This window comes from Cetorhinus maximus, chromosome 1, assembly GCF_964194155.1.
Source record: "Cetorhinus maximus chromosome 1, sCetMax3.hap1.1, whole genome shotgun sequence".
NCBI lineage: Eukaryota > Metazoa > Chordata > Chondrichthyes > Lamniformes > Cetorhinidae > Cetorhinus > Cetorhinus maximus.
This window is the reverse complement of record NC_135879.1, coordinates 144,357,993-144,371,201: the sequence shown is the minus strand read 5'-3', so window position 1 is coordinate 144,371,201 and position 13,209 is coordinate 144,357,993. Positions and strand designations below refer to the sequence as shown.

The window sequence follows — 13,209 nt, the reverse complement described above, 5'->3', positions numbered from 1 at the left end:
GTTTAATTAAAACTTTTAAAATTAAATAGTAAATTTGAATCCGTATTCAGAGTACACATTAAGAAAAGTGAAAGTTCTTAATTGAGTACTGAAGTTGTCCAATGAAGCCCACTTAACTGATGTGGATTAGAATACATGAGTAACATTTGAGTAGATGTTAACAAATACAAGTAATGTGGAACCGGGTTCTCTCTTTTTCAAGCGAATGGTATGAACAGATGTTCAAAATATTTCTTTAAATAGTTCTTAAATAAGGAAAAGTCATGGCTTTTCTACCTTTTACAAAAAAAGCAAGACATTGTAAAACTGACAAGTGAGTGGAGCAGGCAGAAATAATCACACAATTGCATTTATTTGCTCAGTACCTTTAACTTGCAATAAAGAAAATACGATACAGCACATTTGATATAAAGGAATAGAACTTAAAAATAGCTTGACTAATTACAATTTAAACAAGCAGTAACCATTTTTTGACCTGTAAATCTTACATAGTACATGGTCTACATTAGCTGTGGTGGCACTCTCTGGCTCAAGCAATTATCCAGAAGTCTCATAATAAATTGATCGTGCCTTGCATGGTTACTCTGCCTTATTAATACATTAGATAGACATGATTATAATTGCTTTGCATTAAAGATATAAAATGTGACAGTGAACTGCTGAATTAAAAAGCTGTACATGCAGGTGACTGACCCATTAGAAGATGGCTCTATGCACTTTAAACCAGTGTGCAATTGACAAGAATTTTTAAAATTACATTAATGGAAAATGATCAGGTTCAAACCCAGGCCTATTAAAGTAGCTGATTTCAGAGAAGATAATAGTGGAGCACAATAAGTGGCCTCAATGTGCTGAGCTGCATATTTAGCTTGGTTTCTGCTTATTGTGATCAGTGACCCCTACTTCAAAATGACTATAAATGTTGGCTGCATGTAGCTTCAGTCTGATTCTGGTGGCCCTTAAGGTAAAATAGACCGATAATATTAATTTGTTGGACCAGTGAGGAAAAAAATCATCCTCAGCTCCTCCCTCCTAGTTGCTGTATAGTGACACCTTCTGGAAGTATGGATGTTGGTTGAGAACAGGTTTAGGCTCAACTTTGAAACATGTTGATTGCGAGGGGAAGGCAAGACCAGTGGTGACCAGAGAATTTACTTGAACAAGTGAAGATTTTGTTTAGCTTCCGCGAATCTTCATATAAAATAAACCTTTTGTGTTCTTAGGACTAGGCAGCGATGGAGAAGATTCCTATTTTGGTATCTTGGAACATCAACTGTAAATGATCCTGAATTTTAGAAGTTCATTACAAAGCAGATACATTTTACACTAGCAGATGTATCCAAAGTGTAATCACACATGCTCAGGAAAGATGAAAATTGAAGAGGAGAAAAAATTCTGAGAAATGATTCAGAGCCTCGCACTTTGTTTTTCTTCGAATGCAAGTATATTCATCTCACAGAGTTCCAGACTAATTTTAATGTTCTATGTTTGACCACTGGCTCTATTTTTAGCACTTAATCTCTCAACAATGTATTTAAGCAATCATGAGCAAAACCACACCTGCATTTGCTTTGTCCTACCTCATTTCTATTCTAAATTGGCCCTATACAATGCTATTTCTTCAAAAAATAGCACAACACATTGGAAACAAATATCCTTAAATTTGCTCATTTTTTATCCTTTGATACTGGATGGTTTAAAGCTAGATCTTTTGAGAAAATATTTTGTCACTGGCAGCAACTTTATGGGAAAAGGTCATTATTTTCAGTGTTCTAAACTTTCTAAATGTTGTGTTTTTGTGAATTCTACCCTTGCCATCTTTCAGATTTAAAAAATTTTGATTTTTTTTCATGGTGTCGGCTGATGCCTATGGTTGAGAGTGCAATGCCCCTGGCAGCTAATCCTAGGGAAGTGGCAAAAGCCACCTAGTACCCTTTAATTTTCCCATCCTCAATTGAAAGGCATGCAGCTTCCATTTTGTTGCCTTTTTTCCAATGCAGCTTGGTCAAAAACTGCATGTGTCTATCACTATTGAATTTCAAGCTGGAGGTTTCTGACAACATACAGAATTATAATGAAACTACTGTAGATGCTGGAAATCTGAAATAAAAACAGAAAATGCTGGACAATCTCAGCAGTTCTGGTAGCATCTGTGGAGAGAGAAACAGAGTTGACATTTTGAATCCAATATGACTCTTCTACAGAATTATAATACCAGTTCTAAATATTACTCTGTCTAGGATATAATTCTCCTTATATTGAATTAATGAATATATGTAAATATGACTCTTTCCAACTGCGAAGTAAATCAAGAAGCAATATTTGTAAAAACAGATTTCACTGCCCTAACTCTGATATAATCTATGTAATTTGAAGCTTATTTCTCTTCAGAGTTCAATGGCAATGAAGATTCTTGAGTTTTACTGTGAAGTTTTCGATCAAACTGGAATTGTGATAACAATAATAAGAGGGCGTGAAGTGATTTTGAGTGCAGAGTGATTTGTTTAAATGCACCGCCCCTTTTTTGTTTGCGTGGCTCTACGTCCACAGTAACTTAAAAGGGCCAACTTTTGTGGCCTGCAGGAACTTAGAGGTTGCTGCGCAGCTGCACAGGTTAGAGGGAACTAGTTCATTTAAATGAGGATTTAGCTGTGAAATTCAGGGATTTATGGCATTACAATCTGGTTCATTAAAAGCCAAAATCAACCCATTGCAACTGTGTCACTACGAAATTTGCACTCTGCACTGCAGTAAATTCTTCACAACAACAAATTGCATGTGTAGTACCTTTAACACAGTAAAACATCCCAAGACACATGGGAGGTATTAGGACAGATGACCAAAAGTTTCTTCATAAAGGTGCACCTCAGAGGAGGAAAGAGAAATGGAGAGGCAGAGAGACTTTGGGAGGGAATCCTAGACCTTGGGATCTTGCAACTGAAGGCACAGTCACCGATGGTGGAGTGATTTAAAGTTGGGGATGTGCAAGAGGCCAGAATTGGAGGAACGAAGATAGCTTGGAGGGGTATAGGGCTAGAGGAGTTTTTTTATTATTCATGGGATGCTAGGCCAGCATTTATTACCCATCCCTAATTGCCCTTGTTCAGAGAGCATTTAAGAGTCAATCACATTGCAGTCAGTCTGGAGGCCCATGTAGGTCAGACAGCAGATTTCATTCCCCTAAAGGACGCTAGTAAACCAGATGGGTTTTTACGACAATCGGCAATGGTTTCATGGTCATCGTCAGACTTTTAATTCCAGATTTTTATTGAATTCAAATTTCACCATCTGCCGTGGTGGGATTTGAACCTAGATCCCCCAGAGCAATACCCTGGGTCACTGTATTACTAGTCAGCGACAATACCACTACGCCATCGCCTACCCCAGTCACAGAGATATGGAGGGGAGAGGCCATGAAGGGCTTTAAAAAGTACTGATAGTGATGAGTATGTAATGTGGTGAGGAAAGTCACTTCCTGCCTGCTACACAAAATTATTCTGCAAACTTGTGTTTCAGTTAGAGAAGGAGGAGGTGGCAGTATAGTGGTACTGCCACTGGACTAGTGATCCAGAGATGAAGAGTAATGCTCTGGAGATCCAGGTTCAAATCCACCAAGGTAGTGGAATTTGAATTCAATAAATATCTGGAATTATAAGCATGAAACCATTGATTGTTATAAAAACCCAACTGGCTCACCAGTGTCCTTTAGGGAAGAAAGTCTGCTGTCCTTACCTGGTCTGGCCTACATGTGACTCCAGACCCACAGCAATGTGGTTGACACTTATATGCCCTCTGAAATGGCCTAGCAAGACACTCAGTTGTATCAAACCACTAAAAACCAGACGGACCAACCGGCACCAACCTAGGCACTGGAAACGACAATGGCAAACTCGCCCATGTCAACCTTGCAAAGTTGCGCTTACTAACATCTGGGGGCTTGTGCAAAAATTAGAAGAGCTGTCTCACAGACTAGTCAAGCAACAGCCTGACATAATCATTCTCATGGAATCATACCTTACAGATAATGTCCCAGACACCACATCACTATCCCTCTGCATGTGCTGTCCCTCAGCAGGATAGACCCAGCAGTGGTGATGGCACACTGGAATACAGTTGGGAGTTGCCTTGGGAGCACTCAACATTGACTCCGGACCCTATGAAGTCTCATGACACTGGGTGAAACATGGGCAAGGAACCCCCCCCCACCCCCCCCCCCCCCCCCGGCCCACCGGTGATGAATTGGTACTGCTCCATGTTGAAGCACCGAGGGTGGCAAGGGTGCAGAATGTACTCTTGGTGGGGGACTTAAATGTCTATCGCCAAAAGTGGCTCAGTAGCTCCACTACGGACTGAGCTGACTGAGCCCTAAAGGACATAGCAGCTAGACTGAGAAAGACATACTTGACCTCACCCTCACCAACCTGTCTGCTGCAGATGCATCTGCCCATGACAGTATCGGTAGGAGTGACAACCACACAGTCCTTGTGGAGACAAAGTCCCATTTTCACATTGATAATGCCCTCTGTCTACCACCATGCTAAATGGGATAGATTTCAAACAAATCTAGTAACGCAAGACTTGGCAGCCAGGTGCTGTGGGCCATCAGCAGCCGAATTGTACTCAACCACAATCTGTAACCTCATGGCCTGGCATACATCCCTCTCTACCATTATCACCAAGCCAGGGGATTCAATGAAGAGTGCAGGAGGGCATGCCGGGAGCAGCATCAAGCATACCTAAAAATGAGGTGTTGACCTGGTGAAGCTACAACGCAGGACTACTTGCGTGCCAAACAAAATGAGCAGTAAGTGATAGACAGAGCTGAGCGATTCCACAACCAACCACTGCATCAGATCTAAACTCTGCAGTCTTGCCACATCCAGTTGTGAATGGTGGTGGACAACTAAACAACTCACTGGAAGGAGACGCTCCACAAATATCCTCATCCTCAATCATGGGGGAGCCCAGCACATCAGCGCAAAAGATAAGGATCCAGCATTTGCAACAATCTTCAGCCCGAAGTGCCAAGTGAATGATAAGTATCTGTCTCCTCCGGAGGTTACCATCATTAGGGATGTCTTCAGCAAATTTGATTCACTCCACGTGATCAAGAAACAGCTGAAGGCACTGGGTACTGCAAAAGCTATGGGTCTTGATAATATTCCGGCAACAGTACTGAAGGTTTGTGCTCCAGAACAGCCATGCCCCTAGCCAAGCTGTTCCAGTACAGCTGCAGCACTGGCAATGTGGAAAATTACCCAGATATGCCCTGTACAGAAAAAGCAGGACAAATCCAACCCGGCCAATTACCGCCCCATCAGCCTACTCTCAATAATCAGTAAAGTGATGGAAGGGGTCATCAAGTGATATCAAGTGGCACTTGCTTACCAATAACCTGCTCGCTGACGCTCAGTTTGGGTTCTGCCAGGGCCCCATAACTCCTGACCTCATTATACCCTTGGTTCAAACATGGACAAAAGAGCTGAACCCCAGAGGTGAAGTGAGAGTGGCTGCCCTTGACATCAAGGCAGCATTTGACTGAGTGTGGCATCAGGGAGCCCTAGCAAAACTGGAGTTGATGGGAATCGGGGAAAACTCTCCACTGGTTGGAGTCATACCGAGCACAAAGGAAGATGATTGGTTGTTGGAGGTCAACCGTCTCAGTTTCAGGACATCACTGCAGGAGTTCCTCAGGATGGTGCTAGGCCCAACCATCTCCAGCTGCTTCTTCAATGCCCTTCCTTCTATCATAAGGTCAGAAGTGGGGATGTTCACTGATGATTGCACAAAATGTTCGGCATCATCCGCAACTCCTCAGATGCTGAAGCAGTCTTTGCCCAAATGCAGCAAAACTTGGACAATATCCAGGCTTGGGCTGATAAGTGGCAAGTAACATTCATGCCATGCCAGGCAATGATCACCTCCAACAAGAGAGAATCTAATCATTGCCCCTTGATATTAATGCATTACCATCACTGAATCCCCCACTATCAACATCCTGGGGGTTACCATTGACCAGAAACTGAACTGGACTAGCTATATAAATGCTGTGGCTATAGCAGCAGGTTAGAGGCTAGGAATCCTGCGGTGTGAGTAACTCACCTCCAGACTCCCCAAACCCTGTCCACCATCTACAAGGCATAGGTTAGGAATGTGATTGAATACTTACAGCTTGCCTGGATGAGTGCAGCTCCAACAACAGTCAAGAAGCTTGACACCATCCAGGACAAAGCAGCCCACTTGATTGGCACCCCATCCACAAACATTCGCTCCCTCCAACACAGACACACAGTGGCAACAGTGTGTACCATCTACAAGATGCATTGCAGGAACTCGCCAAGGCTTCATCGACAGCACCTTCCAAACCCATGACTGCTTCCATCTAGAAGGACAAGGGCAGCAAACACATGGGAGCACCACCACCTTAATGTCCCCCCCGCTCAAGCCACTTGCCATCCTGACTTGGAAGTATATTGTCATCTCTTCACTGTCTCTGGGTCAAAATCCTGGAACTCCCTCCATAATAGCACTGCGGGTGTGTCTGCAGGACATGGACTGCAGAGATTTAAGAAGGCAGCTCACCACCACTTCTCAGGGGCAGTTGGGGATGGTCAGTAAATGGTGACCTAGCCAGTGATACCCACACCCCAAGCACCCTGGACCATTACAGTACTGTGAAATGTGTTACAATCAGGTGAGGAGGGGTCGAATGGCTCCCCTCTTTTCCCCCTCCTCGTTTGACCCCAATCGGTTTCTTCGAAAAGGATATACTTGCCAATTAAGTTAGGTTTAAATACTTACCTGCTGTAATCATAAAAGAACCAATCAGACAGGTCGTCTTGAGTTTAACAAATAGTTTAGTTTTATTATACTTGAACTGATCTAAGCAAAATAATAAAATATGCTCTGACTTTCGCGCGTACGTGCACACACACTCTTGAAGTTCACACATAATAGCCAATAGATTACAGCGTGGGGAAGGATAGATTTGCCAACTGAGTCCAGGGAAGTAAAAGGGATATACAGTATGCCGTTTGGTGACTTGGCTGGCTTCAGGCTGAATTCTGTGGTCTTATGACATTCCTTCCATGGATCCCAATTTAAGATATAGATGGCTGATTTGGTTGTTCTTCTGGTGATGATAGTGTTGGGTTGATTTCCTTCAAGATGTCTCAAAAGAGGGTTCCCTTGGTGGTCACAGTCAGCAAACAGGGCTCGAAGCTTGCAAGATGGGTTGGATTGTGTGGCGGGAAGGAGGAATCCCTCTCGGGTCTTCACTCTTCTGCTTGCTCTTTTATTGCAGAGAAAGCAGAAGTTTAAGCATACACAGGGAGGAGCTGTCACATGATCTTCACCCAGTGATTCAAACATAGTTGTGACTTGTGCATTTCCCCATGTAACTTAAGTCAGTTCATGTTTGGGAATCTTCTCTCTCAGCCAGTGTCCCATTGTTCAAGTGATTGGGTTTAGCACATTCCCACTGTAGCTTGATGAGTTCATGTCTGGGAGTTCCTTGTTGAATATCGTGGGTGATTGCCTTGATACCTTGCTAATGGGGACAGGATATGTGACTCAGTTGCATTCTCCTCAGGCCATTATCCTCAGGTCTTTGCAGATATGGTATTTCCATCTCAATGGATTGGAATGTGGAAGATTCAGTGATGTAAATTGGGTTGCCATTTTTGCGAGCTCAAGTTTCACTTTTAGTCTGTGTTTGAAAAGGTCTTTGGATTAAAAATCATTATTTGGCATAAAGCGTGTTTTTGTGACATATGTTCGAGCACGAGTTATTTCTCAAGGACCTTCATGTAGTCAGTTACTATTAATGATGGTGCTTTCAGGGGAATTGTGTCAACCAGAATTGAGGTGCTTCTCTTTGCTGTGCAGAAGCATGGTAATTTGTTGCCTAGCCTGACCTCCTACCACTGAGGAATTTTTCAATCCAGACTATATTTTATAGACAGTCAGTGAGAAACTGGATAAAGCAGATAGTTGCTTTGTACTGAGCTCCTAAAATTCAGGACCATTATAGATGAGGTGCCAAGATGCACATTAAGGAATATCATGCCTAGTCCTAAAAACACAGGTTGTTTGTTTCATACAAAGATTTGAGAAAGCTGAACAAAATCCTCAAAAAAAAGATATTCTCAAAATGGTTGCCTTGTATCACCTGATTTGTCTGCAGGACTAATTGGGGGCTGATCTGGCAACTAATGGTCAAAGTATAACTAGAACCTCAAAAGTTATGACAATAGTGAACAAGTAGTGCCAAAGCATAGCCTAGTACAGAACTGATAACTGTCCACATGACTGGGCAGGATTCAGCCCATGACTTGGCATGATATTCAAGTCCCTGTCTGAGATAGCGTGTTTGTCAGAAGTTTACCAAATACTCTTGCAGTAAATGGCACTGGTGCTCTCTGCCTCAGTAAACATAATATATTTAGGAGCAATATCTTGACATTATCAAGAGAGGAAATTAAAGAGAATGTGTAGTTCCCTAGTTGGATGACATCATCTGCCTATGGTACGTGCAGCAAAGCTTTCAAAGAGAATTTTCGTCTAAAGAGGCTAATGTATTTGTCTGCTAGCAGAATGAACATCTTCGAGGAAACAAAGGCCCATTTTTCAGTATAAATAATACTGAGGCTATCAGTACTCACCTTTATTAAGAAATAAATTACAAAATATCTTCTGGCATCTGCACATGCACAGTTAAATACACAAATCATGAAGTTGCTGTTTGAGATGTCCTCAAGATATTTCATACTAACACTAGTATCTCACTGAGAGTCTCATCATAGGAGAGCATGAATTTGTGGTCCTTGCCCAACTGATACCCACTGAACACACCAGAAAAAGTTGGGACTTGTCCATTCAAGTATAAGTGAATTTCTAATGGCACGATGAGTCTTTAAGTGCTGCCAATCAACCCCTTTGGCATTGAAAATTTACTTTTGAAAGCTGGTGTCTCATACCTCGGATTGTAATTATTGTTGGAGATTAAAATAGAATTTTTTGAAGGTTTTTCTCTCGCTCTCGTTCTCTCGCTCTCGTTCTCTCGCTCTCGTTCTCTCGCTCTCGTTCTCTCGCTCTCGCTCTCTCGCTCTCGCTCTCTCGCTCTCGCTCTCTCGCTCTCGCTCTCTCATTCTCGCTCTCATTCTCACGCTCTCTCTCATTCCCAGGCTCGCCCTTTCCCTCCCCCGCTCTTTCCCGCTCTTTCCCTCCCCCGCTCTTTCCCTCCCTCGCTCTTTCTCTCTCTCTCTTCTCGTTCTCTCTCTCTCATTCTCAATATCCATACCATCTCTTTATTTTGCTTTCCGTGCATGTTTTGGCGTTGAATTAATTATGCTAACCAACGCTTCGTGGTTTAGACAGTGTGCCTTAGTAAGAATTATTCAATCTGGTCCCAGATCCCCTGTAGAAGACGCTGCATTGATTTGACTCCAATTGCTGCAAGATGCAGTGCAAAATCTGTGGGTAAGTGTAAGGAACAATGAGCAGCATTAGTTTGCTCCTGATTTCAAAATATGGGCCACTGTCTTTTAAAAGGCATCTATTTTGAGACTTTGCAGTTTAGCCATGTGTCCATACATGTAGCTGCCAGGAGGCAGCAGCTTAATATTCTTCATAATGGGAAGAGCAGTGTCCCATTGAATTATATTTTCATGTCAAACTTCAGCTCTCCACTGATTTATTGCTGTGGGTTGAGGAAGAATGTTAGATAACTTGCATGCAATGTCTAGAATAGGCATTGCTATTTCCAGCTAAATAACAAATCTTGTACAATTTTCAACAAAATCTGTATGAATCACCCAAACTTTTATAACCCAACTTTGTAAATTGGGTTATAAATTCCTTCCACATGAACAGTATTCAGCAGTATTTAAAATCCAATATGGCTAATATCGTTCTGAACATGGTTTACTTGGAAGAAACCTCAATGGTGGCAAAGCTTTTAGAAACAATAATCTGGGGCAAAATTAAGTCACTTTGACAAATGTGGATTAATTAAGGCACAGATTTGTTAATGGCAAATCATGTTTAACTAACTTGATTGAATTGTTTGATGAGGTAACAGAAAGGGTTGATGAGGATAAAGCAATTGAGGTGCATGTGGACTTCCAAACAGGGATTAATAAAGTCCATAAAATCTTGTCAGTAAAGTTGAAACCCATGAAATAAAAAGAAGTCACAGCATGGGTACAAAATTGATTGACTGGGAGTAAACAGAAAATGGTGAACAGTTGTTTATAGAATTGGAGGAAGGTATACAATGGGGTTCGCCAGGGGTTAGTACTAGAATCACTGCTGTTCTTGATCTATATTAATAACTTATACTTGAGTGGGCAGGGCATAATTTCAAAGCCACGGATGGCACAAAACTTCAAAGTATAGTGAACAGTGAAGAAGATAATGATAGACTTCAAAAGAACATGCTGGTGGAATGGGTGGGCACTTGGCAGAAGCAATTTAACATAAATTGTAAAGTAAAATAAAGTAATACACTTTAGTAGGAGAAATGAGGAGGAAAATATAAACTAAAGGGCACCATTCTAAAGGGGCTGCAGGAACAGAAAGACCTGGGAGTACATGTGCATAAATCATCGAAGGTGACAAGAAAGGTTGAGAAAGCGGTTAAAAAGGCATATGGGATCCCGAGCTTTGCAAGTAGAAACATAGAGTACAAACGTAAGGAAGTTATAATGAACCTTTATAAAACACGGGTTCAGCCTCAACTGGAATATTGTGTCCAATTCCGGGCACTGCACTTTAGAAAGGATGCGAAGGCTGTAAGGAGGGTGCTGAAAAGATTTACAAGAATGGTTCTGGGAATGAGGGGCCTCAGTTATGTGGATAGATTGGAGAAACTGGGGTCATTCTCCTTTAAAGGGGATGTTGAGGGTCCTGAACAGAGTAGATAGAGAGAAATTGTTTCCTTTGGCAGAAGGGTTGAGAACCAGAGGACACAGATTTAAAGTGATTGGCAAAAAAAATCAAAGATGACATGAGGTGAAGGTTTTTTACGCAGCAAGTGATTACGATCTAGATTGCACTGCTTGAAAGGGTGCTAGAGGTAGATTCAACTGGTTTTCAAAAGGGAATTGAATAAGTACCTGAAGGGGTGAAAAAATTGCAAGCTACGGGGAAAGGACTGCGGATTGGGATTTGTTGAATTGTCGCAGAGAACCGGCAGGGACTCAACAGGTCAAATGCCCGGCTTCTGTACTGTGACTATTCTATGATTCTACGAATGCACTCTTGCCTTTCACTTAAATGTCTATTTTAATTTGGGACAGCCTTGATCCACTTCCTATTGGGGCAGCTTCTAAATCATTATGCCTGTATTTCAACATTATTTGGGTAGTGCCACTCATAGACTGCAAGACAAAAGTAGAAGAGGTGCACTGATTCAGTAGTGCTGTCTCTTCTGAGTTGGGTGAGCCTTTGCAGTGCTGTACGAGGAATTCTTGATGCTGACATAACAAAATGTTGACATTCTTTAGTGACTAATATTATAAGAGCAAAATTTTCCATCCCCAAAAATTATTCTGGTGTGTTTCTTCATTTCATTATTCTGAATGTTTTACGCGTGAAATATTTTATTGTTAATCCATTATTCTACAAAGTCAAATTTATTTCTTGAAATAGTGTTTCAGAGTTGTGTAGATTCTGTGCTTTGTTCTGTAATTTCAGGTTTGGTTTGAGCAACAAATTTGAATCAGAATTCCCTTCATCGTTAACAGGAAAGGTAAATCATTAATTTTTCCTATTGAGTCAAGTTTCTTGGTGAAAAACTGAACAATTTTTGAAAGCTAGAATTATTTAAAGTATATTAAATGTAAGCAGTGCTAACTTGTTTTTGGAAGCAAAAGCCTGTTCAAAAATGTGTGCCATTTAGAGTAGAACTTAGGAGCAGAGTGTAGGCCATTCACACTTCAAGCCTGCTCTGTCATTCAATAAGATCATGGCTGATCTGATTGTGGTCTCAACTCCACTTTCCTGTCTGCCCCGTCATAACCTTTGACTTCCTTGTCTATCAAAAATCTATCCAACTCAGCCTCGAATAGATTCAATGACCCAACCTGCAATGCTTTCTGGGGAAGAGAATTTCATAGACTTCTGGGAGAGAGAACTTTTCCTCATCTCTGTCTTAAAAGGGAGACCTCTTATTTTTAATCAGTGTCCCCTTGTTCTAGCCTCCCCTACAAGAGGAAACATCATCCCAATATCCACTCCGTCAAGCCCCCTCACGATCTTACATGTTTCAATAAGATCGTTCTTCTAAACTCCAATGGGCGTAGGTCCAACTTGTTCAACCTTTCTTCATAAGTTAAGCCCTTTATCCCAGGAACGAGGTAAGTGAACCTTCTCTGAAGTGCTTCTAACACAATTATATCCTTTTTGAAATAAGGGGACCAAAATTGTAAATTGTACTCCAGATGTGGTCTCACCAAGGCCCTATACAGCTGCAGCAAAGCTACCCTACTCTTATATTCCAATCCGCTTGCCACAAATGCCAGCATTCCATTTACCTCCCTAATCACTTGCTGTACTTGCACACACAGTTTTTGTGATTCATGTACCAGGACACCCGGATCCTTCCATACCACAGAGTTCTGCAATCGCTCCAATTTAAATAATATACTACTTTCTACCCTGCCTGCCAAAGTGGACAAGTTCACATTTTCCTACATTATACTCCATCTGCCAATTTTTTGCCCACTCATCTAACCTATCTATATCCCTATGTAAACTCTTCACCTCCTCTTGACAACTTACGTTCCTACTGACCTTGGTGTCATTTGGTAAATTTGGCCACCATACATTTGGTTTCCTCATCCAAGTCATTGATATGGATTGTAAATAGTTGAGGTCCCATCACTGATCCCTGTAGCACCCCACTAGTTACAGCTTGCCAACCCAAAAATTACCGATGTATCCCTGCTCCCTGTTAGCTTACCAATCCTCTGTCCATGTTAATATGTTACCCCCTACATTATGACCTCTTATTTTGTATAGTTTACATTTTTAAAAAAGGGTGTTTTGATATATTTAGACTGATTAAATTTAGCTGCATGCAGCCTAATTACCTAATCCTAAATTAACTCTTAAGTGGTTTTAGTTCAACAGAGATATGACCATCAAGCAAAGACTCAGACACTGAATTAGCAAATAATACCAACGTTTGTTGAATAAAGGATAAAA

General features: G+C 41.5%; 1 protein-coding gene across 1 annotated transcript in view; it reads left to right on the top strand.

Moving 5' to 3' along the window:
* Positions 1 to 13,209, top strand: part of LOC144684276 (cysteine-rich hydrophobic domain-containing protein 2) — a 75,802-nt gene that overhangs the window by 17,076 nt on the left and 45,517 nt on the right. The window contains exon 2 of the mRNA XM_078547910.1: positions 11,698 to 11,752. Coding sequence (XP_078404036.1) covers positions 11,698 to 11,752 — 55 coding nt within the window. The remainder of the gene's footprint in view (positions 1 to 11,697; positions 11,753 to 13,209) is intronic.